Source organism: Erigeron canadensis, chromosome 8 (assembly GCF_010389155.1).
Source record: "Erigeron canadensis isolate Cc75 chromosome 8, C_canadensis_v1, whole genome shotgun sequence".
NCBI classification, from domain to species: domain Eukaryota; kingdom Viridiplantae; phylum Streptophyta; class Magnoliopsida; order Asterales; family Asteraceae; genus Erigeron; species Erigeron canadensis.
In genome coordinates, this window is record NC_057768.1 from 29,133,067 (window position 1) to 29,158,568 (window position 25,502).

General features: G+C 33.4%; 4 protein-coding genes across 4 annotated transcripts; all 4 read left to right on the plus strand.

The window, feature by feature from the left end:
* Positions 1-844: 844 nt before the first annotated feature.
* LOC122610574 (MADS-box protein defh21) lies at positions 845-2,845 on the plus strand. The gene is made up of 6 exons (XM_043783552.1): positions 845-1,032; positions 1,766-1,835; positions 1,966-2,127; positions 2,276-2,317; positions 2,416-2,457; positions 2,534-2,845. Exons 1-6 carry the CDS (start codon positions 845-847, stop codon positions 2,843-2,845), a joined length of 816 nt encoding a protein of 271 aa, XP_043639487.1.
* A 1,334-nt stretch (positions 2,846-4,179) lies between these two features.
* LOC122578982 lies at positions 4,180-9,070 on the plus strand. Its single transcript, XM_043751055.1, has 14 exons — positions 4,180-4,251; positions 4,641-5,044; positions 5,141-5,175; positions 5,259-5,337; positions 5,428-5,503; positions 5,927-6,010; positions 6,110-6,273; positions 6,401-6,466; positions 6,647-6,806; positions 6,906-7,125; positions 7,391-7,480; positions 7,617-7,742; positions 7,831-7,882; positions 8,735-9,070. Exons 2-14 carry the CDS (start codon positions 4,736-4,738, stop codon positions 8,885-8,887), a joined length of 1,614 nt encoding a protein of 537 aa, XP_043606990.1. The 5' UTR covers positions 4,180-4,251; positions 4,641-4,735; the 3' UTR covers positions 8,888-9,070.
* An 813-nt stretch (positions 9,071-9,883) lies between these two features.
* Positions 9,884-15,633, plus strand: LOC122610576 (probable membrane-associated 30 kDa protein, chloroplastic). The gene is made up of 11 exons (XM_043783553.1): positions 9,884-10,001; positions 11,206-11,309; positions 11,819-11,929; positions 12,034-12,098; positions 12,505-12,586; positions 13,211-13,285; positions 13,831-13,901; positions 14,021-14,103; positions 14,576-14,655; positions 15,268-15,330; positions 15,514-15,633. Exons 1-11 carry the CDS (start codon positions 9,884-9,886, stop codon positions 15,631-15,633), a joined length of 972 nt encoding a protein of 323 aa, XP_043639488.1.
* A 1,211-nt stretch (positions 15,634-16,844) lies between these two features.
* On the plus strand, positions 16,845-23,573 carry LOC122578886 (probable membrane-associated 30 kDa protein, chloroplastic). The gene is made up of 11 exons (XM_043750935.1): positions 16,845-17,257; positions 18,215-18,318; positions 18,413-18,523; positions 18,639-18,703; positions 19,094-19,175; positions 20,282-20,356; positions 20,793-20,863; positions 20,971-21,053; positions 21,896-21,960; positions 22,401-22,475; positions 23,299-23,573. Exons 1-11 carry the CDS (start codon positions 17,119-17,121, stop codon positions 23,416-23,418), a joined length of 990 nt encoding a protein of 329 aa, XP_043606870.1. The 5' UTR covers positions 16,845-17,118; the 3' UTR covers positions 23,419-23,573.
* The last annotated feature ends 1,929 nt before the right edge of the window (positions 23,574-25,502 follow it).

A 25,502-nucleotide genomic window follows, 5' to 3' on the forward strand; every position in this document is an offset into this window, starting at 1 on the left:
TAGAAATGTAAACGCTTAGTTAAAACGGGAGGGTAGTGTACGTTTTTGTTGTAGTGTACGTGTATATATATGAGAGACATAGCAATTAAGCAGCTATGTAATCAACAAAATAAAATACGACCTTACTTGAACAGCATGCTTTAACATGCATGATGCGTTATATTATCCAGTACTAGATGTGCGCTTACCCGCTTGTTTCAATAAAATTTTCCTTTAAATAAAAATATACATACACAAGTCATATTAGCCCAAAAGGTCATTTTGTGTTTAGTTGTCTTTCATCAGGTTTTGTCACATAATATATTCATGATCAATCTTTTTGTTTAAATTTATCACATGAAACAGATGTTTTATTTTTCAAAAATGTATAGAAACGTTCTTATATTGTCCAAACCCTAATAATACAAGTAAAAATAAATAATGAAGTAGTAGTATATAACTTATATATATACATGACTTATACCATCTTAAAAAGTCTTCCAAATTTTCTTCTTTTATCCTCTTACAACACTCAATTACTTCTGCACAGTATATATGTATGGATGTTTGTCATTTGAGGGTTTTGTTCACTGCTATCTGACTTTCCAATTATGATCATACACCATGTGACCATATCCTCATTATTAAAGAAATTGTATCTAATTTAATTACTTCTCCAAACAAATCATCACTTTTAATTCTCATATATACACACACACACATCACATATATTATTGGCAGTTTATAATGTATTTCTAGATAGCTAGGGTTTGTTGGCAGCTCATCTTAATTTGAAGATACTAATTATATTTGGTTTTCTAGGTAGCTAGTTGTAAGAGTTACTAACACCGTAGTGCGTAGCATAATGGGTAGAGGCAAGATCGAAGTAAAGCGAATCGAAAATAATACTAGCAGACAGGTAACGTTTTCTAAGAGACGTACCGGGCTGCTCAAGAAAACACACGAATTATCAGTATTGTGTGATGCGCAGATTGGCCTCATTGTCTTCTCCAACAAAGGGAAACTCTATGAGTACACAAGTCACCCTCTCAGGTCAATCCCTTCTATCAATTTGTTCCTTTAATTTGTTTTTTGAAGAAAAAGAAAAAATATTTGTTCCTTAATAAGTATTACTCGTAGTTCGTTGGTTGCTTTTCGAATTTGATGGTGTCATTTATACTGAATTTTTCTTGTACAACCTCTGGTTTCAGATTTTGTTCATTAGAGATCTAGTTTAATTATTAGTTCGTTGGTTACTTTTCGAATTAGACATGAAAATAAAATTTTAATATATGGTGTCATTTATACTAAATTTTTGTTGCACAATTTTCACTGGCCGGTTTCAGTTTAATTTTTTCTCACTATATCTAATTTGTTTGTGTTTTCTATGTAAACAAACAAAAAGATGATCTCTTCAAGATCTTGAATTTACAAAGAAAGTGATTATATATAAAGATACACAATTTGGCAAAATATCATTACCTACTAGAAGTAGAATGTTTCATATGAACACATGCAGTTGGTTTATCATTAGCATTGACCAATTTAAATACTTAATTGGGACCATCTATATTATTTATCTTATATACTCCTATTTCAATATTTATCTTGTATATATTAGGGTTTTCTAGATCTCTTTTGAATTTGTGCAATAAGCCATGACATATATATATATATATATATATATATATATTTTCATAATTAAATTGATATAAATGAATATTTGATGTATAATGATATGAAGGATTCGGTGCTAACTTCAAATCTTGCCAAAATATTATTACAGCATGGCTCAAATCATAGACAAATATCTGATAGCAACCGGTGCTCGGATTCCCGAACATATGAATAACCGGGTAACTATATATCAATTAATTATCATGGTGTAGATTCATTTTAATTGTTCAAAAACTGATTAGTATAAGATGTTAGTAGAATTACTTGATAAAATTGCAATTTTGTTATCAATAAAAAAAATTGAAGGAGCAAATGAATAGTGAGCTGTCAAGGATGAAGAAGGAGACTTTAAACCTTCAACTAAGCCTCCAAAGATACAAAGGCAGTGACTTGAATGCCGTACAGCTTGAGGAGCTTAATCAACTTGAGCAACAGTTGGAGCTTTCCGTCCAGAAGGTCCGCGCTAGAAAGGTACATACGTATTATTATTATTGCATCCAATTAAGGTGTGATCTAATTTCAAATAAAAATTTAAAAACCAACTTAACACTTGTATACCAAAATTTTCTTGTGTTATATATACATGACAAAATTTATTTAAATTTTTTTGCGTGGGCAGTTTCAGCTGTTGCAACAGCAAGTGGACAATCTTCAACGCACGGTAACCTTCTTTATGGATCGTATGTACGTCATACATAAAGTCGCATATGACTGTATTAATCCACATCCAATTTTAATACAATGAATCTATGAATGCAGGAAAAAGCGTTGGAGAAGGAAAATGAGGACATGTATCATTGGGTAATTAAATTAAGATTTGTTTGCTTATTATTTTTCGGGCCTTAATTAATTTATCAACCAAACTACGTACATGCAGCTGATGAGTAGACAAGAAGAGCAGGTGAACCAGCAGCAACAAGTAGCAGCAATGACTGAGCTGAGACTAGTAGGACAAGATCAACATCAATTGTTTGAACAGTTTCCGTTTTATGGATCAGTAGATGAACAGCCTGCAAACACTGCTAGTGTTCTTCAGCCTGACCTTCAACTGCACTCATACCCATCATTCCGCCTCCACCCAGCTGCTCAACCCAACCTGCAGCCTGATCAATCCACTAGTGCACCTCATCATGACATCTATATATGGTGCTTAAATCCATTATTCTATTCCTTATTATTTTCTGATTAATTTATACATAGCAGCAACCTATATAGCTATCCTATATATATATAGCTATAGCTATTATAAAAAAAAAACAATTCTAGTGACCAATTATTAATTAGTATATAGTTTAAGGATATAATATTCATGGTTTATTATTCTAGAGATCTATTAATTAAAACCTTCATTACGATTAGTACCTATTAATATATAATTTATGAAAAACATTTAAGTTACATAATGTACATGTATATATTAACGGTAATTTACATATCATTCATGATATTTAAGTAATTAGTTTTGGAAGGCTCATTATTAATTAAGACTTTATTTGGCTCTTTTTTTGCAGACTGATAGCGTTGCTGTGGAAACCAACTTTTTTATATATATTTGTATGGACAATGATTACTATTATTATGGGCGAAGACACTTTATTATACAGCTTAATTAATTATATACCATGCATGCATGTGTATATATATGCATTTCTTGAGTGTGTAAAAGATCATACTACTGATGTATTAATTAATTAATTAATTTGATCAGTTAGCTTGGATTTATATATAATTTACATATATATAATAACTGTAATCAAGAGTCATTGGTATGGTACATGATACATAAGTTGCTTAATTGTCGTAGGTGATGTTTTTCATCATTATGTTTTACTAGCTAGTTTCACATTTTATGGGTTGAAAGTCCACTTTTACAAATGTTCATAAAAAAAAAACACTATATATCCCCAAAAAAAAATCTGATCGCTATATCTGCGAATGTCATAAACAGTCCATAACTCTCAATATTATTTGAAACAATATTATTTAATTGGTTACATATAATAGATGGATCGAGTTGGTCATAATACTTTTATTGCATGTACGTACATTGACTCAAGATTACACATTATAACAAGTCAATAACTTGATATGAGACATGTATTTCGATAAGAATATAATATATCGATATCAACCTAGCTAATAAAGTATTGCAACCGTATCGATAGAGTTAAGAGGCTTGAATATATATCCTTAATAAAGGCAAGAGTACGTCTAGTGACAAAATTGGTGATTTCCCTTCCCTAATACGAAAAACGAATACAAAGTATAATCATTCTTAAATATTTGGTAACATCAATTCCTTAATAACAACTTTTATATTTCTATACTTTCTCCTAGCTTCACTCTCACAAGCAATTCAATTACTCGTATTTAGCAAGTCTCGAATTTATTTGGTTGAAAATAATTTTAAAAGAGGCTTTAAAAGTAAAAAACCGAAGTCCTGGAATCGGACCTTTCTTTCATATTTGGTAATTTACAAGGACCAAATTTGCAAACTTACCAAAATCCCCAATTCGTATCTTCTTCCCCAATTTCTGCCCTAAAGCTACAATTCCTACACAAATTTCATTTTTTTTGCTTCTGGAATTTTATCAGGTTCGTCTATTTTGTACCTAATTCTTTACATTATACACACACACACACACACAAATATATATGTATATATATATGCTAAAATTTGAATCTAGGGTGTACCTACTGCCTTTGAACTGTGGTTTGTCTCTGCAAATTATATACATATATGATCGTATCGTATATATATGTATATATTTTTTGTATACTGTAATATATAAGTAATTAGAATCAGAATAAAGGAATACAAAAAAATAATTAAAATTATTTAATGCTAAAATCTGTTTGTCAAAGGTAGTATCTTGATTCTAACATAACCGAAACCGGAACTGATCACTGCGAAAAGTCGGTTATTGTTCCGTTTTCTTATATTATATTCGATAAGAGTAACTTATCTTCGAAATGTTTTGCAGGCGAGTTCTGCTTAACTGTCATCCCCATCTGTTTAAATAAATATATACCATACTGTTAGATTGTTGGATAAGTTTAGTATAGGAATCGAGAATTCATGGCTAATAACTATGACGAACCTCTGCCTCCTGGTGTTCAATGTGTATCGAATTTTTTGCCACAATTAGCCTCTTCAAATCAACCTGCCCAGTATCTTTCTCAGCCGTACCAAAATTACAGTAATATGCAACCACCTAATGTGGCCCACACTCCTGGTATCTTCCGTCCACCGTATAGTTCACCTCAACAGGTCCCGTATGCACCTCCATTAATTTCTCAACAACGACATCCTACAAATGATCAGCAGTATGTGGGAAATTCCAATGATATTGAAACTGCTGCCCAGGATGCTGTTCTGCGTGAACAGGTACGCCCAAATACGCTCCTTTACTTCACCCTGCTTGTTATATGTTCTCATTTGCAATTTTCTGATTCGGGGAAATAATGTTGATTCTTTGCTTAGGATATTGCGATGCAGAAAGTTATAATTGATCAAAGGTATGATATATTTTCTTTGCTGTAGTAATTTTGTGGAAATAATTGTAACGTGATGATATCTAAAATGCTACTTTGTGAACTAGAGAAGCAAGGGCTGCAAGTGGACTGCATGAAGAGAACTCGGACATTTTTGCAGGGCGTCATGATCCTAATGCTATAAAGGTGTTTACTGCAGCAATATTCTAATAGTTATTATTCTACTATACTATGCACATAATTTACTAAGTCTGCTATTTGAACTTTTTCACACAGGAACATTTACTAAAGATGACAACTGATCATCGTTCTCAGATGGCATCAAAGCGTGGCAAGCCTGCCTCTTCAGAAGGTTAGTTCTATATTTCGGTTTTATTAGATGCAGTTACCTATTTAACAGTTATGGGATGGGGTGCTGTTTGAGAGGAATGTGTATGCTATAAACTTTAAACAGTTATTCATTATCTGACAAAATTGTTTAATTTAAGCTTCCCCACACTATGAAGTTTGCTTTTGGATGAAAATTTGTGGTGCCAATATATGCGAAAACTAACAAAACCCTATATATGTGATCTTGCACCGCAATGTTTATATCAATCTGTAGAGACATGTGAAATTTGGTTTTTATATTTCTTTCCAAGTTTAGATCTGGTAGTTTAGAACTTTAGATAATTAGTAAATTGGTTTTCTGTGTACTGCATGTATGTTCGTTACAGATAGCTGTCAAATACCTTCACTCTGAAGAGCTTAGGCTAAGTTTTCACCATGCTTGTAGGTAACTTGGAAATTGGGAACGGTTATGGTGTACCTGGTGGAGGCGCTTATTATGGTGCTTCAAGGCCCGGCACTCTTTCATCTGGTAAGCCCATGGTAATATGGTATAACTAAGGACATATGCATCTTTTTCGTTTTTCATATGTGTGTATTTTTTATCGCTTATGGTTGATTTTAATCACAGGAAGCAATGGCAATGAAAAGCATGAACCTGGCCAAAGCATTTATGAACAGCCTAAACAAAACCCTAATACAAATGATTTGCCAGAGTTCCTCAAGCAAAAGCTGAGAGCCAGGGGAATTCTAAAAGACGAGCAAGCCAAGAATGATACCGCTGCATCTGATACTGTAAGTTAATCTCTTTTTCCTTTTTTATTTACCTTTCTATATGTTGACCACTTAGATAATGATCTTTGATTACTATTATATATGCTGTTGAATGTTGATTCTATTCTTCTTCTATGTTATGTTGTAGAGATCGCAAAATCAAGTTAAGCAATCTCCTGAAGCCATGGTTCCTTCAACGTTACCACCAGGATGGGTGAGTATAAGCGTATAACTACTTTTAAATTTTTTATATGGAACTAATCTGATTAAGTTTCTACTTTCAATATTATTCAGTTGTGTGACCCTAGAATTGTAATTTACGACCACTATCAATAATATCCAAGAAATTGTGCATACATAATCTCTCAACTCCAGATATAATCTATGATTGTAGATCGAATCTAAGGACCCAACAAGTGGTTGTGTCTTCTATTACAACGAGAAGTCTGGAAAAAGTCAGTGGGAAAAACCTGTGATGACTTCCTTGAACTCACAGTCACCATCATCCTCATTACTTTTAGATGACTGGCAAGAGGTACTAGACGAGACAAGTGGTATGTAATGCACTTTGTCGTTTTAACTCAACCAGTTATGTAGATATCATGGACTATTATTTGTTTCTAAGTATCGTGGTTTGTTATTCATCTAAGCAGGTTGTAAGTATTACTACAATTCAAAAACGAATATATCACAGTGGGAACATCCTGGTTCATCACAGAAGCCAGCTTTGGGACAAGAAGTCAACCTCTATTCTGGAAATGCAACTAACCCTAAGTTCAGTGACAAGTCATTAGAACAACATAAATGCTCTGGATGTGGTGGTTGGGGAGTAGGCCTTGTACAGTCATGGGGTTATTGTTGTCACTGCACACGGTATATTCAGCTGTCTTTCATCTGCGATTATAACTTTTTTACTGAAGCCATTTTTTCTTCTCACTTTTTGGTTATAATAGAACATAACGTTAGGGATTGTGTCTACATCTTTAGGTCGTTCTTGAAATTGTTTCTCGGAACCGGGAACCCTAATGAATAGTCTGATCTTTCATAATATCAAAAAGTTGTATAAACTTTTGTAGTTTATACTTGTGATCAAGAAATTATTTATTTCTATAACTACTTCAATTTGTTTTGAATTTAGGGTCCTCGACCTTCCAGAACGCCAATACCTTTCTATGATGACAGCAAGCCAACGTCAAGCTACCAATGATGCAACTAATACCAAGCCAAGGTATCATGCCTTTTTAAAATCCCAACTTATTTATAGGCAATATTCGAGTTTAATTGTCACCGACTCAAGCACTTTCACGTGTCTACAATGCTTACTTTTAGTTAATCATTGACATATTAACTTGTTTGATGTGTAGGTCAAGTATGAAACCCCCGTTAGGAAAAGGAAATAAAAAAGACAGCAGGAAACGTGCTCACGCTGATGATGATGAGTTGGATCCAATGGATCCAAGTTCATATTCAGATGCTCCACGTGGAGGCTGGTATGATATTATCATATTCTATATTTATTTTGATCTCTTATATATTCAAAAACAAATCACTTTCATGATCCATGTTACTCATTTGCAGGGTAGTTGGCCTGAAAGGAGTACAGCCACGAGCAGCAGATACTACTGCAACGGTATGTTATATCGAATAAACTACTTTCAGTTTCGAGATGATTTTAATATACTTGTAGTGTTGAAATGTTTAGATACATGTCAAGGCCAATGTATAGTGTGGCTCTGTATTTGTAATTATGTAGGTCATCTGAATGCTATACGGGTATAGTACATCATATAATACATTAGTGATGGCCACTCTAGATATGGTTTGGTCATATTTCAGATAACCTTTAGAATGATAGCTCATTGAGCTAAAAGTGTATGTGTATAGAAGTCTTTCCTTCAAACAATCAATATTTGTTGATTCCCTACAGTCTATCAAAATGATGACACTAAGTAGGTTTAGATAGACAGAGAACCCCTTACCCCATGGTCCGTTGAACCCAACTGGCCAACTGACCATTTCTCAAGGACCAGCCCATGCAATGATTACCTGTCTTTGGATACCTCCCTATGGAGTTGGAAACAGATTTGAACCCGCGGCCTATTTGTAGCAAAGTCCCCCATAGTGGCCTCAAAAAGCATTTGTGTTGGGGGTTTGATACTACTCGATCTGAAGACTGGTGGTTAAAAATAGTTTGTTCCACTTTCAACCAATTCGACCAATTATCACCCTTTTCTATTCAGCATATATTTTTGTGTTTTGACCGTTGGAGATAAAATATAGCCCTAATTAACATGTTTAAAAGTAAATGGTTCAAACTTGATATCTCTAAAAAATGTATATTATGATGCAATTTTACGTTTAAAGTTATACTAAAAGTAAAGAGTGCGCTGGTTAATGATGAAAATAGTTTGCACATGGCTTCAATCTATGATGCGTGAGGTTCGAACTTTGAATTGACGTTCTACGTTCTGGCAAATTTCAGGGTCCTCTATTTCAGCAACGACCTTATCCATCACCTGGTGCAGTTCTAAGGAAAAATGCTGAAATTGCTTCATTGAGGAAGAAGCCGGATTCAAACTATTCCCCAATATCCAAAAGAGGAGATGGAAGCGATGGCCTTGGAGATGCTGATTGAATAAATAATCTTGTTCCTGCAAAATTCAAATTTTGTAACTTCATATTGAAAGAAAGTAGTTTCTAGTTTGTTTTTCTTTTTCTTTTTCTTTTTGCTGCTGATCATATCTGTCAATCTGTCATGATCATGTAATCATACATTACAGGTCTTTTGTAAAGATGTGGTTCGAATGGTTTTAGTCAAGATGTTTTCTTTCTGAAGATCATAGGACATAGTTATGGTCACAAATTCAACATGTGTTAAGGAGCATCCGGCTTAAATGACACAAAACTGTGCTCCACGGGAACCAAAACTTTGTGAACACAAGTAGTGAATACTGAATGTATATTATCTCTTTGGTAGTTGTGATGTGCAAGCCGAACTCTCATTATAGGCTACTCATTTTAGCCTAATTTTTTCTGTATCAACTATAAAGAAAATTTTGAACTAAAAGAAATGCAAACCATACCATATGGTAACTGCGGGTCATACTCAACAACTATCAAGAGGAATTTGATCTAGTTAAACTTAACGTTCTTGTTTCTATCAGAATTTTCCATTTAATGAAAGTAAAAAAATAATAGTAAACGTGTGTTAAATACAATATAATACTCGTTGCCATCTCCATCACCATTGGTCGTTGCCGGCAGCACCACCACCACCGTATCACTCAGATCCCCATCTAGTATATGTTAAAATTTGAAGGATATTTTAGATTTTTTGCTTAGGAGTGTAACTAGCATTTTAAATAAAAAATATATATAAAACTTTTATAAGGATTTATAGATTAATGTATGAATTATACTGGTTTAATAATAAGATGTTTTGAGAAATAGTTAGGGCCATTAGACCCCTAAATGGGCCATTATGGCTCATTACGATATTATCTGGCCAAGGCCACCTACATAACTATCGGAAATAACAAACCCTTCCATTGTTGAATCATACACAAAGCTTTGGGTTTTGCTTGAATTTTGATCAGAAAATTACGTTATTACTAACATTATTAGATTTATAATGGCATTAAGAGCACCTGTTACATGTCTTAGTATGGCCTCAACAAAAACAGTTTCTTCTAGCAGAATAGAATTTTGCATGTCCCCAACAAACAGACCATCTTTTTTTGGTTCTGGAGGTACAATGTTTTCTTTTTTGTCTTTTATTCTCATAGCATAATAAACGAGGAGGTTATATATATAGTTTTCAGTGTTTCTATGATTCAATACAATTACTCACCTGAACTACTGCAACAAGTCTCTACACATGCAGTATCCAAAACTCCTTTACGTCCAGTGGCCGGTTTAGATTCTTTTTCGGTCTTTTTATTGTAATCTTTTGGTATCTACGTACGGACATCTCTTAGAGACTTGGTCGATAGAATGATGAAAGTTGGCTAGTTGGTTAAATCCAAATTTAAAGAAATTTAGAGACTGAATCATCGCGGAAATAAAATTTAAGGCGAAAAGATGATCACTAAGACCATCTTTTACGCGGGATGTATTCCCAGCGTATTCAGCTAAAAACGCCGACTTTCCGGCGTGAGCGGTTATTGCCTCCGGCGTATTCCCCCAAATTGGTGGTCAATACGCTGTAACTTTGATGTATTTGAGCTGATTTATTTTCTTTTTATTTTATTTTTATTGTGATAATTAAAGGTTTAGAAGGAAAAGAAAGAAGCTCACCTGTATAGTTCAATGGTTGTATGTATGTGTCTTCGCTCGCCGTCTTCAATTCATTGAAGAAGAAAGTAAAGTTGTGATTTTTGTCCTTTTGTGTTCATTTTATTTACTATTATTTGCTACCTATTTTCATTTTAAATCCATCAAATACTAAAGTTTACAAATAAGTTATCATATAATTTAAATATAAGTTTTTATCTATTTCATGATTTTATTAAAAAAGTTAACATAGTGTTTTTTTTAATTAAGATTACATGTTTTATGATTTAACAAAATGTGTACTTTCAATTAAATATATAATGTTAATTCTAGTATTTATATAAATGATGATGTGACACTAATAAATTGAGATTTCAGTGTGGGAGTTAATAATAAAAATAGTTCAATGTGGTAAGTCAGTGTTTTGGTGATGCGGCTACAATACACTGAGTTTGAGTAATTGAGTGTATTGGGTTAAAGATGGTCTAAGGGAGAATCATACTCACTGTACCCAAGCACTAAGTGATACGAGTAGTTTGCTATAAAAAAAGAACATATTGTTAAATGATCACTATACCTAGTATAATGTACAATCAATATCATATATTGAAATAGATGCTTAGTATGATCAGCTAGAACTATCTTTCTGATTTATTGTTCATTTCTTCATTTGTTTTGCAGTTGCACCCTTAAAGGTTAGAGGTATACAGCTAGCTCATCCTAGGTCTGTGCGATGTAACAGCGTCCAGATGAGTCTTTTAGACCGTGTTTCACGGGTTTTCAAGGTTAGCCGGATTGTGTTGAAATTGAGTACTTTTGTGTTATGTTGATTTCTAGCCAGAAATAAATGTGTTGAAATTCGTTCGAAGGGTATCTAAACGCATACAACCTCCTCAATCAGTTATCAAAAAGGATTTGGTTTCGTTACACTTATAGTAAACTAACAATATAGCATTAGCAGAGGAAGAGCTAGTAAAGGGACTAGGGTGTCCGACCCCCTCCTACCAGAGGTTAAATCATCAGACTTTTTCCAGTTGGCTCCTCCCAGTCAAGCAACCACCGTTAACATCAATTCTTGACTATATATATTTAAAATCCTGAGCTATGCCAACAAAACCTCATTCTGATCCATTCAAACCTGAACCCTTTTTGCACTGTTTTGACCAAACCCGTTTCAACCACTTACCATTCCTTTTTGTGACCTCAAGTTTTTTATGGTATGTTCGGCTTTCATGTTTGTTTAACATGCTCTACTTATGATTGAATGTATTTTTTTGGCCTGTTACGAGCATAGTCATATGTAGAAGCACTGATTAGCAGCTTTGAAGACCCGGAAAAGATCTTAGAGCAAGCTGTTCACGACATGAATGAAGAGCTTGCAAAGATGCGCCAAGCTACAGCCCAAGTATGTGTTCTTAGTTTATCTATAGTTTTGGACGTGAAACTTAAAACAATTCAGAAGATTGATTTTGGTGTGTCTATTATTTTGTTTCTCTTTTTATTTGGAAGGTTTTTGCGTCTCAAAAGATGATGGAAAAGAAATATGAATCTGCCGAGGAAGCTTCTGAGGAATGGTGAGTGTCTTGAGATCTTTTTCATTAACTGTTTTACATAGTGGTGACAAATTGGGTGGGTTGGATAATGGGTCAAAATGGGTTCAGTTGAAACAAATCACTTGTTCTTCATGTCAAAACGGGCCAGTTTGAGTTGATCCTTATGCACTTTTATCTATTTCTATTTTATTCTTAGTAACAAATTACGAAAACAATATTATTACTATAATAGTCTGAATATTTGGATAATAATGGTTACAACCTATGGCACAGGAAATTAGCTTTTGGAAGTTTTAACTCATCTGACGTGTTTGACATAAAATACAACCCACATCAACCCATTATTAAGTGGATGCGATAATTCCCACATCAAGTTTAAAATTTAGGTTCCGGCTCCCAATAACATTCTTATTGACTGATCTATTAGGTACAAAAGAGCACAATCTGCTCTTCTTAAGGGAGATGAGGATCTTGCACGCGAAGCTTTAATGCGACGTAAAATGTATGCTGTAAGATTTCATTCCATCTATCTTAAGCGAGTTTTCATTATAATTAGAATAAAAATGTAAGATTAAAATTTGTAGAACTACTCAATGAACTACAATGAGTATATAACACTTTGAATAATCATATACGGCCTTTTGTTGCAACCAAATCATCCTTTTTTTGCATCAGGAGAAAAACGTTACCATATTCAAGGATGAGAAGCGTTGGACAAATAATGGCTGTGTGATTATTATTTTTAGCAAAAACGTTACCACAATAGCCCATACATAATCGAAGGGTTTTTTTCGCATTCTTGAAAGAAAAAATGTTGAATGGAGAAATTGATTGTATAATTTGCATTAGTTGTATGTGTCGTACAAGAAATTACAATTGGTCTTGGTAGAATTTATTAATCTTATAAGTTTTAATATTGTATGCTTTTTAGAAGCAAGTAAAGGTTTGCTTTGATTTACTGTCAAAACCAGCATCTGTCTTTACTCAACGAAATAAATCTTCTTCCTAGAGTTTTGACCCTTTTTTTTCTATTTTATGAAAAAGTGTGACTATTAATATGTTACGTTATGAATTTAACTTGAAATTGGTCTTCTGAATCATCACTAGACACTTACAACTAAGCTATTTTACAGGACAATGCAGTTTCTCTGAAGACTGAACTAGTTAAGCAGAAGGGTGTCACAGAGAATCTCATTAACAATATACGCGTGGGTATTCCTTAATAATGCATCTGATCCTTGACTCCAAAATGATGTCTACAAGATCTGCTATCTTGGATTTGCATAAATATTGGACATGGGACTTTTGACCATTTACTAATGAAGGGGTTGATTTGGCTTTTCTTATATGGGTCAAATGGGTAAATTCAAAAATTTAGCCGAAAGGGAAATGGGTTGAAAGCTCCCCTGAAGTCTGTTTTTGATGCGTACAACTTCCTAATTGTTTGTATCAAATATTTGGTTTATTATTGTAATAATTTTTATTAGTGATCACGTTTAACCCATTAAAGTTATAATTGAGAAAAAACAGAAAATGGACCAAAGTGTGTTTGCGGGTCAACCTGGCATGTTCTGACTGAACTATAAAATGACAAGTTTTAATCGAAACTCGTTTTGATCATTTACATAACCTGCTTGATCTCTTATCTTGCTAGCTCTAACGAATATTCGTCATTTCCAAATGCATACAACAGTCTTTCACTATTCCAAGTACTTTTTCATTGATCTTTTGACTGCATTCTTTCTTTTAACAGCTTCTCGAAAGTAAGATCCAAGAAGCTAAGTCAAATAAGGATACGCTTAAAGCACGTGCACAATCTGCAAAGTTTGTTCACATTTCTAATCTTGTCACTATCTGATTCTTTCTGTTTCTTTCTCCTTCGAAGTTGTCAAGATAGTCCATCACATGGAATTAATTTACCCGCTTATATCTCTTATATCTAGGACCACAACAAAGGTAAATGAAATGTTGGCCAATGTTGATACAAGCAGTGCTCTTTCCGCTTTTGCAAGGATGGAGGAAAAAGGTTTTCTCCTTGTTTCCCTAATCTTACAGCAACATTTTTTTATAGGATTACCAATACCAATTTGCCCATTTCCATTAGTTTAACAGCTTCTTGAAAGCAAGATACCAATTTTAAATCATAAGTTTTAAGCAGTTGTCATTATCAAAGTGCTTTGTGACATTTTCTAGTAGTTAAACATATCCTGATTACATTGTTAAACTACTATTCGCACTATGGCTGGCTTTCGTATTGAGTTTTCTTAGAAGCAATAACTGAAAATTACCTTATCCTTATAAAGTTTGATTTTTCATGTAGTCTTGTTGAAGTGTTTAACTATTAATCATATATCTAAACTAACTCTGGATATTGAATCTTAGTGGGCCAACAACACATTATTGCAACTACTAAAATACCCAGGTCTATATAAAGAAAATATTAGCATAAGTGCATAACTGTTCTGATTCCGACTTTGTGTAATTTCTACTGATGTTAGTTAATAGCATGGAGTTCATAGCAGCAGGGCCTGACCGGTGGGTACCTGTGAATGATACTAAAGGAAAGGTACCTATTATTGCTACCAGTTTCCGTCTTAAACTTCCATATTTTCTTGTTAGTAGCTTATTAGCATGCCAATAAAGTGAACTAAAAACTGATTTATTAAATCCAAAACACACATTTTTAATGCTTTGCATACATATCCCTAGAAGTGGCAAAAATGGGCGGGTTGGGTGATGGGTCAAAAGGGGTATTTTTAGTGCTGGTCGATGTAGCTTGGGTCAGGTAGTCAACCGGTAATCACTCTTTTGTCATTGCTTTCTTTAATTCTATAAACAATGGTTATCTTAAGTAGAGATGAAAACATGTTTGATTGGGTTGGGTCAAACCCGTAATTACTTTTTGTCCAATCTTTTTCTTGAATCATGTAAATAGTAATGGTGTCGGTTTAAGGGAACACTTTATGAGCTCAAACCCATACCCGACACTGGAAGATATAAGACATAAAATCCAGATATCTACACTTATGGGCTAAATCTAAATTTGGCAGGCTGGAAGCCTTTTTGCAGTGTATTCTGAAATTATTTTGAAGTCGGTTCGCTAACTGTTAATATAACTTTGCATAATATATTCTCTTTTTTGTCATCTAAATAGCCTTTTCTCGTGTGCATTTTGTTGTCTGCAATGCAGGAAAGTACGGATATTGATGAAGATCTTGCAAGCTTGAAGAAGAAACTATTTGAGACCACAAAGGTATCCTCTTGAACCATTTCTTCTCAAAACACATAAAAAGATGTCCATGATTTTAATTAGTTGTATGCATTATGATAAGCAAAATCATTTGCAAATGACATTATAAACCAATATACTCATCATTATAGAATGAAATGTACTAATAATTTTCATGATACCGATACTAACTCTTGGTTGGAACAGAAAGGAGAACTTCCGCCAGGGAGAACAACGGTTTCTAACTCAAAAGAAGCATATCCATTTCCAGATCCTGGAGTCGAGAAAGAGTTAAATGACTTAAGAGAAAGGACCGAAGACTTCTAGAGATTAATATATGCAACCACGTACATTTATAGAATAAAACATTAGGATTGCATTTCATTGTGTTACAGAAAGTCGATTAATTTTTCTTTCTGGTAATGTGTGTTTTTTTCTTAAGTTGTACTCGGTATATATTGCATTATAATACATACTGTCGTGTGATTGCATGCCATTTGTCTTCAGTTCGTAAAGATAAACACTTCGTCTTCATGAAGACTATGGGGTATAGGCGTATAACACTATAGCTTTTGGAATGACAAATGGGTGGTATATTGCATTCTCGAAAACGAATACAACCCGAGGCTATACAACCAATAAAACCCGGTAAGGGAGTCCGAGTCAATCAAATTGTTTGTATTTCCAGGAACCCACACAATAGTATAACCCGTGTAATGTTGAGTGCTTCCTAATTTCACCTGAATATCCACTATTGTATTTTGTTAACTTTGCTAGCTACTCGCTAGTATATTTAATGAAAATTTGATGTTTAATGTTAAAAAAAAAAAAAAGTTGTCACGTTATATCTGAAAAAACTCTTCCATATTCTTACATTTTTCACAATCACCACTCGTTATTTACATACAAATATCATGACATGCCCAAACATTTGTGTAGTTTAGAAATAAAATTCCGTTCCTGTTTATCGTATATATTATTTCAAAAAAGGTAAAATTGTGTATCACTTTTTTTTTATAAAGTTAGTTTCGATTTAGACGTGCTGGAGGCAATTTTAACCAATGATTTACTGGATCTCCAACCTCCTCCTCATGGAAAATACCTTGAGATGAGAAACCTAAAACTCGTACTCAATACCTTGGGAAAAACTCACCTCCGAGACCCATATAGTGGAATTAGATAACTCCCTTAGATTTTGATCATATTTTCTTGCAATGATGACGGTAAACAAAAATCTCTAAGTTTTGGTCGATGAAGATAGGTGAAATGACTAAAATGTCTTTAAAATATTTGCATGTGAGGAGAGTTAACGACAGGAACAAAATGATTTAGTGGAATTCAGACCTATAATAAACTCAAAGTTGCAGGCAAGATGAAAAACGGTTTCTAGAAAAACTAAAGGGACTGAATTTGCATTTAACCCATTTGTTTATAATGCTATTCGTGTCTTTTTATTTACGAGTAAATTTTATTATTTTTTAAGTTTTTTAAGTAATCCGGATAGAGAATAAAATGAAATAAAATGTGGCACCATGGCTGGTGGCTCCTCATTTCACCACCACAAATCATACGAAAACCCACCCCCAATCAACAGCGGGACAAAAAATTCATAATAAATATTAAAAGAAAAAAGAAAAACCCCCCCTTCTTTTTTGTCAATCAATTTCCTTCTCCCCTTCTTCTGTGTATATTAAAAGAAAAATTTGTCCCACTTATTATTATTATTATTTGCAATTAAAGATTCTATCTTTTTCTCATATATTGCAAAATTATAGCTGGGTTTTACTTATTTAAAAATAAAAAACATAAAAAATGGCGTTAATTAGAGCACCAATTAATGGAGGATTTAGTATGGCTTCAACAACAGCCCCACTTTCTTCTTCTTCTTCTTCTAATAGAATTGGTGTTTCCAAGTTTCCAACTTTCACTACTTCCTTCCTCGGTTCTGGAGGTATATATATATATATATATATATATAATTTGTATTACTTATATGTATATATAACATATATTAGTTTATGTTGTGGTTATCATTTTTTGTATTGAGAATTGTTGATGTTATAACATATATTTGTACATTTCCAATATATTAGAGTTGTGCTAGTTAGTTGTTTCTAGACTATGTAGAATTTAATTTATATACCACGATGACCGGAAAAAAGTTTGCTTTTTTTGTTACTATCATTATTTGTTGAGGATTTCGTTTAGCGTTAGATTTGTGGAACGAAAATTTGATGTAGACGGTTGATTGAAATTGGAGATTGGCGTGGAATTTTATGAATATTTATTTAAAACTTAATTTAATGATGATAATATCAAACAAAAGAAGTGACAAAATATCATTGCAGTATGAATTCAATAAGTGCATATAATCTAAAGCAGTATTGTGGGCGATATGTTGGTGTACTTTAATAAAGTAACCTTCTTGAATCAGTTAATCATACGTTGAATGCACAAATGCAGAGAACATGAGCTTTATTTATGATACAGTAGAAGGTTCATTTAACAGACTATGTTAATAAAAAGTCATATACTTGGTTGATTAGAGGTAGAGCTAAAATTTTACATTTGTCCAAATGATCCATCATGTTTATTCATTTCGTACTTGTTTCTCCAACCTAAACCTCTGATACTTTAAAAATCGTTATCACTTTACCCAAATGCTTTTTATTGCAACTTTTAAGAGGTGATAATCAGATATGAAGCACATTCCCCCCATCGGAATCTTAATATGTAAATTTAATGTTTTTTGTTTGTTTAGAGTTCTTGTAATGACTAATCTGCCTATCATGCATCTTTGTAACCTAACCCCCTCCCCCTGTTCTTGCTCTTCATTACTTTATCAGGATCGGTATGACCAATAGTCTGGTTTCTGATTATTTTTTGTTTTTACCCATTTCTCTTGAAGTTGGAACCCTAAAGGTTAGAGGAATACGTCTATCTCATCCCAATACTACAAGATGTAACAGCATCCGGTCGAATCTGTTTGACCGTTTTTCACGTGTTGTCAAGGTTATTTTATGTCATATGTATTTTGGGTCCTCATAGCAGTCCATATGCTCTGCTATATATCTAATTATTTTGCTTTGATTTGTTACAAGAATAGTCGTATGCAAATGCACTCATTAGTACCTTTGAAGACCCAGAAAAGATTTTAGAGCAAGCTGTTACAGAAATGAATGATGATCTAGTGAAGATGCGTCAGGCTACAGCACAAGTATGCATTCTTGTTTTAAGCTATACTTTTGGACGTGAATCCTAAATCATTTCGCAATTACAAACAATATAAGAAAAATAATATAACTATTATGGCTGACTTCTTCTTTATGAAGGTTTTGGCATCTCAAAAGCGGTTGGAGAACAAATATAAAGCTGCCGAGCAAGCTTCTGATGATTGGTGAGTGTCTTAATTTTTTTGGGCATTGAATTGTTGCTGTTTGAAGTTGTATGATTGTAAAAGTTGTTTCCTAAATTCTGCTTATTAAGAAAGGGCCAATAAAATGCCAAGAAAAGATATTGTACTGAAATTATGGAGGATTTGATGACATAAAATAAAAGATTCTCAAATTGGGGAACGAGTTAGTAATTTTATAGTTCATTCATTGATAGTCATCTTGATTAACCAACTCCTAAATAGTAATAAGCATCACCTGTTTATTGGAAGTTAAAACATTAAATGTTGATTATTGTGACTTCAAATCATAATAATCAGATAGTCAATCCTATGATGTAATTCAGAATAAATGAGGGGGACCATGTCCGATAATGATCTTATCTAATTCCGTAGGTACAAAAGAGCACAGCTTGCTCTTGGTAAGGGAGACGAGGATCTTGCACGTGAAGCGTTAAAGAGACGTAAATCTTATGCTGTAAGATTTCATTTTATTTTTTGGAAGAAATGTCTTAGAGCTATAAAATGAAATACTTTGATATAATTATGAAAATATCCGTACCATTATGAAGATGAAAATGGACTCCAAGATGTGATATCTCCATGTATATTAAGAAGCGACCTCCACTCGGTATGCATATAACTTGGATGCTGGTAGTGTAAATATATGTATATATAAAATGTTGCAACTGAACTGCTTCCTTGAAGGAAAAAATATTATGATAATGGCATAACGCAAACCTTGGTTAATAATCTTAAATCCACAAACTATGTTATGGGTTGTGTGACCTGATACATAATACAACATGAAAATCAAATATCTTGAGTTTTTCTAGAGGAGAAAGGAAGAAATGTATGAAAAATCTGCACTTCACTATATCCATTTCATCTTGAATCTCATTTCCTCTAGATGTTCTGAATTAATCGAGTAACCTAACCTTCGAAAACATTTTGTTATTACTTTTATCTTTTCAATGATGGGACATGGGTAAACCTGCAAATGTGTGAGTCGTTTGTTTGTTAAATTTTGTGCATACTGCATAATGAAGCACATAAGTGGTATGGAGGCAATAATCGAGTAATATACGCCTTTGTTACACATCAACTAAAAAAGGAAGTCAAATGTCATATTATCAGTAGTGATGAGTCAGGCATCTTAGTGACCATAGACAAACGCCTTTGGTATATTCTAAATACAGCCATACAGGTAATGTTTGTGGTTGAAGCACGCATCTGTTTTTACTCAACAAAATAATCTCCTTTCATGCAAAGGAACTTCATTTTTAACTTTTAATTTGTCATATAGTCTAAAAGTATTGTTCGACTCTTTTTCATATATCCAAAATACCCTTCAACTTCGATAAGTACAAAGTAATGATATCTTGTCTGTGGAAATTTGTTAATCATTCTATTCATTTTGATGATTATAATGGGCACATAGCTAATGTAGCTAGAAAACTTTTTAGAATAGGAAATATTGAACATTTCCTGGCTACCAATTGTCCATTGCAATTTCTATGTGAACGTCATAACATGTACCAAATGTGTATGTATCTTTTAGGACTCATCTAAATTATTTAACAGGACAATGCAGCTTCTTTGAGGACTCAACTTGATCAACAGAAAGGTGTTGTAGAGAATCTGGTCAACAATACACGGGTGGGTATTAATTATACAGCTTTTATGTCTATTCCTGCTCTTAAATAAAGTTTTAAAGATCTGCATTCTTTCTTTGTACTAGAGGTGGCAATTAACAATCTGTTAATGAACAATTGGATAGTGCTTTGTTATGGCAAGTCAAGAGATAGAATTTTAAAAAGGTTAGCTAATATGGTAACATATTTTGGCCCTAAAGTGTCTTCAAACATTATGTTGTAATCATCATTGTAATGGTATAGGTTAATTTAATCGTATTGAACACATTTTGTGGCCTCACCTGACCCTTTTCGTCTCATTAAAAAATCTTCTTTATTTTGATCTGTTACCCAACCCACTCTATTTGCCACCTCTGTATTGTACAAAAATCATATTTAAATGCTTGCATATTGTCGAATACATTTACATTGTTGTTTGAGGGCCTCCCTTTTTCTTAAAGCTTCTGGAAAGCAAGATACAAGAAGCTAAGTCAAAGAAAGATACTCTAAAAGCGCGTGCACAATCTGCAAAGTATGTTCTCAAACCCTATGCTATCATTTTTTTATCTGTTATATTATGCTTTTTGATCATGGGAAGATAGCCCGCTTCTTGGAATTAATGTACACGTTATGAACCAGGACCGCAACAAAAGTGAGTGAAATGTTGGGGAATGTCAATACAAGCAGTGCTCTTTCAGCATTTGAGAAGATGGAAGAAAAAGGTTTCCCCAATGTCTTCTGATATTAAAACAAAATTTTGTTGCGTTACGCTTAAAAATTTTGATGTTCCATCTCTAACACGTTAAATGGGTTAATCAAAAAGGAAAGGGGCTGGGCAGGTTTGAAGTAATCTGAAATGCAATCAAATGCATAAACCGTCGAAAGCACTTTATTTTGAAGAAAAAACTGAATAGTGGAGTATTGGATTAGTAATCATATTTAGCACCTTTGTTATTTATAGAGTTCACAAAGGAAGAATAAATAATTTGTTACCGGATAGTTAAGCTGGCCCAACCATTTTATTGAAAGTTTAGCGGGATAATTCTCATTACCCAAATTAAGTTAACCCATCCTGGCTTGACCAGTACTGAAAAAGTAATGTTTGCCTCTTACCTGACCCACCCAACCTGCCTTTTTAGCTACACCTCATTTTGATTAACAGGCTATCTTTTTTAAAGAAAAGTATATGTTTGGTTAAAATTTTTGAAGGCGTATGTGGCATTTTACTAGTAATCAAACATTAATGGATTACATATATAGAGTACTATTGCTCTAAGGCTTTCCTGTGGAACATATTGGAAGCACTGCCTGTAAATTACTCTCATAGTTATTACGAGTAGTTTTATTTGGCAATTAGTTTGCAGAAGTGCTAGTTACTAAATAAATCTTTAACTACCCTTAAATATTGATTCTCGTGCAGGCCTCAACATAAATATTGCAGTATACGGATATTAAATTTTATTTGGTTTACAAATTCAAGTATTGATAATATCCAGTTTTAAATAAGAAGAATGATTGCATTATTGTTGTAATCTTAACTTTGTTTTATGTTATCTGGTGATAGTTATGACAATGGAGTCCCAAGCAGATGCCCTTAATCAGCTAACAACTGATGATCTTGAAGGAAAGGTACACACTTCTCATGACCACATTTTTTCCTGAATTGCATATTTTCATTTCTCAATGCAGCTATCTAACCTTCTAAAAATATACACCTACTGATTCATTTACTCCAAAGCATACCTTTTTTTCCCTATGTCTTTGGCATCAGGGGCTCAGGGCAGTTTGCATTTGGGTCTAAAATTTGGTTTTAAGTGACAAGTAACCAAAGATGGGAAAAAGTTTTAATATGGGCTTAAGATTTCTTGAATTGGTTTTGATTGCTTTTCTAACATGTCTTCCAAGTTCCGATTACCAATGTTTAATAGGGTTAGCATGATTATCACTTCTCTTTTGCAATATTTAGTAAAGTGGGGCGATTTGGGATTTTGGGGGGCCTACGTCCAACCCCTTGTACAGAGATGTATTAGTGGTTTTTGATGGAACAAAAAATGTTGTGTTTTGTGCAGTTTGCTATGCTGGAAAGCTCATCTGTTGATGATGATCTTGCAAGTTTGAAGAAGGAACTATCTGGAACCACAAAGGTAATCTGGTCACTTCTTTTACCTTAAACCCCAAAACGCATGCATCAGTAGACATTATCCACTATATATACATTGTTTACAACTTCACACTACCATGATAAAAATTAATAGTTTGGAGATTCACTCCAAAATAAGATGAAGTTAAAATTAAGAATAACGTCCATCATTATCTCGAAGATATTAATCTTATTTTTGTAAAGGCATCTTGAAATTTGGTAATTATACCTGAAGAATATTATGAAGTGAGTATGCAGTATTAAGTCTGACCAAAATCACCAAAGATATATTAAAGGGCAATCCCTCAAAAGGGGTGGCTTTTTTTAACCCATTTACTTTCTAATTGCCTTTTATTAATGTCGTTACTTAGAGGCGGCCATTTTTTTCAGCCACTGTACTTATGAGTTATGACTAAGTTGATATAGGTATGTTTCATCTTTGACAGGTCAATTGGGTTATACAAAAAGTTTAGGCAAAGGTGAAAACGGTCAAATGGGTTAAATAACTTGCCTGGGGTGAAAGAAATTTTAATGCATTTGATCTATTACTTAGACATTAAATTGTTATAAGTATAATTAGTTAAATAACGAACCCACCCACCTGCTTTTTGATCTACATATAAAAGTCAACTGTTTTTAACCCTTTACCCAATCCAACCTGTCACGCCTTCTCTAATATGGCATCATACACTAAACAAGAAGTGAAAGCTGGGGAGTTGACACATGCTGAAGTGTGAGATAGACATTTTTTGGGATTTGGTATGTAGTCATGTGCAGTGTGTGCTTCTTTTATGTTCATGTTTTTTATCAACTCTTATTTGGAACAGAAAGGAGATCTTCCACCAGGTAGATCGACAACTTCCAACTCAAAAGCAGCCTACCCATTTCCTGATCTTGAAGTTGAGAAAGAGCTAAATGAGTTAAGGCAAAGAACCAGGGACCTCTAGAGATTCATTCCCTTTGCAGCAGACGTAAAGAATCAAACATTAGGCTTATTACAGAGTTCATATTTTGTTTTTGCAAATTGGATATGGGAAGATTGTGCATACGATTTACTGAGAAAATTGCTATAAAATTAGTAATTTACCGTTAGTTTTAATAAGTTCTAGTTTTCTCCTACTGTCAATTTTCTCATCCAAAATTTGGAATTGACATTACAGTCTCGTTATCATTACATGAGAAGTAGTATTTGTATGATGACACTGTTTATACTGAGTTTTTCCTGAGTTTGTAGAGTTTTATATCTTGGGGGTGTTTGGTTCATTGGAATTCCTAAAAATTTATAGGAATTGGAATCCAAATTCTATATTTTCACTTGTTTGGTTGAGAAAAATATGGAATTGGAATTCAAAAAATTCCATCAAATTCCTTAAAACATGGAATTTGCAATTCCTTCATAAACTTGCTGGAATGCTTAAACATTCCAAGGAATTCATCCTTGTTTACCAAAATATCCTTTTCCTAATTAGAACACCAAAGTGAAGAATTCTTCCCTTCAATCTGATTTGATGTCGTCTTGATATTCAAGAATACAAAAGCAAAAAAATTCTAAGGCTTTCTTTTTTTATCTTTTCAAAATAAAAGTCAAGAATGTAGTGTTACTCCCGAATGGAGGAAAGAAAATAGTTGTTTTTAAGCGCTTAGATCGTAAATATGGCTAGGGGGATAATGAGTTTTGGAAAAAAGTAATAATGCTTTCTCGATACATGCATGAAAGTCTTATCTCTCTTTATGGCCATTGCAATGATGATGGTGAGAGGATTCTAGTTTACAGCTAAACACGTTTTTAAATTTCCCCAAATCCATTCTTATCTAATCTTTTCCTATCATAAAACTCGAGAATGCAGTATAAGAGATTTCCTTTATAAACATTTCCAAACCCACCATTACCATTTGGATTATCACTAAAGTCATTCGTGGCAACTTTTATATCTTTCAGTTTGATTTTAAGGTGATTAAAATCATCATCAATAGAAATTTCGTCAAAAATCAGAAAATCAAGCGGTCGGACTAGACCAGGTAGCTTAAGCGGTCGGTCAATGATAGTCAATGGCCAGAACTGACTGATTTTGTAGCCCAAGATGAAGAAATAAATATATAAAAAAGAAAAGAAACAACTCTTCTAGTTGGCATCTACCCTTACTACGCTACCCTGATAAAAGGTTGAATTCAGCAGGACTGCAAGCACAAAATGCCGATCAAATCCGTTAAAGGAAGCCTAATCTAAGCGGGCAAACAAGAAGTATTGATATATAAAAAAGAAAAGAAACAACTCTTCTAGTTGGCATCTACCCTTGCTAAGCTACCCTGGTAAAAGGTCGAATTCAGCAGGACTACAAGCACAAAATGTCGATCAAATCCGTTAAAGGAAGCCTAATCTAAGCGGGCAAACAAGGAGTATTGATAAGATGAAGATGTAAAAGAGGAAGGATTCTTACTCACATAGATGAAAGGAAAGTGTATTGGAAACAAAAAACCTTTATATGCTAAATAAGAAGACTGGCAATAAGTTTATCTCTGTTTATTAGCTCAGTCTTACTATCTCTTTTTTTGTATATGTAATCTCTACTTGCTAGATTTCAGATATCATCAATAAAGTTTGAGTGTTCAATAAAAAATGAATCACTGGCAGCAACAACGTCTTTTGTTTTTTTAGTGAATAAAAGGCTAGGGTTATCGTTTAAGTTAATTGTGTAAATAAAATTAAGAGAAAATCACAAATCTGACCAAGACTATATCAAATTAGCCAAAAGTTGTTTGAATTTTCACAAAATAGTCACCAAAGTCGGAATAAGCTGACAAAATCGTAATGAGATATTGAAAATTGTTATGATTGAAATTGTGCAAAATTCCAAAATCTCTATGCAATTTTGAAAATCTCATAAAGACTTTGCACTAGACCTTAGACAAGGCATTCTAACTTTGTCGAATCGGAACCAATACCACTACAATGTGCTCGAACAACTGAGCGGTCGTCGGGCCTTCCGTGCACAGATATGACACACTTCGACGCCCATTAAATAAAATAATC

Excerpts from the sequence above, each read along its gene's own strand:
- LOC122610574 (XM_043783552.1), top strand. The coding sequence starts at position 845 with ATGGGTAGAGGCAAGATCGAAGTAAAGCGAATCGAAAATAATACTAGC. Across the intron at positions 2,128-2,275 it reads AGAAGGTCCGCGCTAGAAAG|TTTCAGCTGTTGCAACAGCA; the intron begins GTACATACGTAT and ends TTGCGTGGGCAG. Across the intron at positions 2,318-2,415 it reads TGGACAATCTTCAACGCACG|GAAAAAGCGTTGGAGAAGGA; the intron begins GTAACCTTCTTT and ends CTATGAATGCAG.
- LOC122578982 (XM_043751055.1), top strand. The coding sequence starts at position 4,736 with ATGGCTAATAACTATGACGAACCTCTGCCTCCTGGTGTTCAATGTGTA. Across the intron at positions 5,176-5,258 it reads AAAGTTATAATTGATCAAAG|AGAAGCAAGGGCTGCAAGTG; the intron begins GTATGATATATT and ends TTTGTGAACTAG. Across the intron at positions 7,126-7,390 it reads TATTGTTGTCACTGCACACG|GGTCCTCGACCTTCCAGAAC; the intron begins GTATATTCAGCT and ends TTTTGAATTTAG.
- LOC122610576 (XM_043783553.1), top strand. The coding sequence starts at position 9,884 with ATGGCATTAAGAGCACCTGTTACATGTCTTAGTATGGCCTCAACAAAA. Across the intron at positions 14,656-15,267 it reads AAGGAAAGGTACCTATTATT|GAAAGTACGGATATTGATGA; the intron begins GCTACCAGTTTC and ends TCTGCAATGCAG. Across the intron at positions 15,331-15,513 it reads AACTATTTGAGACCACAAAG|AAAGGAGAACTTCCGCCAGG; the intron begins GTATCCTCTTGA and ends TGGTTGGAACAG.
- LOC122578886 (XM_043750935.1), top strand. The coding sequence starts at position 17,119 with ATGGCGTTAATTAGAGCACCAATTAATGGAGGATTTAGTATGGCTTCA. Across the intron at positions 17,258-18,214 it reads TTCCTTCCTCGGTTCTGGAG|TTGGAACCCTAAAGGTTAGA; the intron begins GTATATATATAT and ends TTTCTCTTGAAG. Across the intron at positions 21,054-21,895 it reads TGAGAAGATGGAAGAAAAAG|TTATGACAATGGAGTCCCAA; the intron begins GTTTCCCCAATG and ends ATCTGGTGATAG.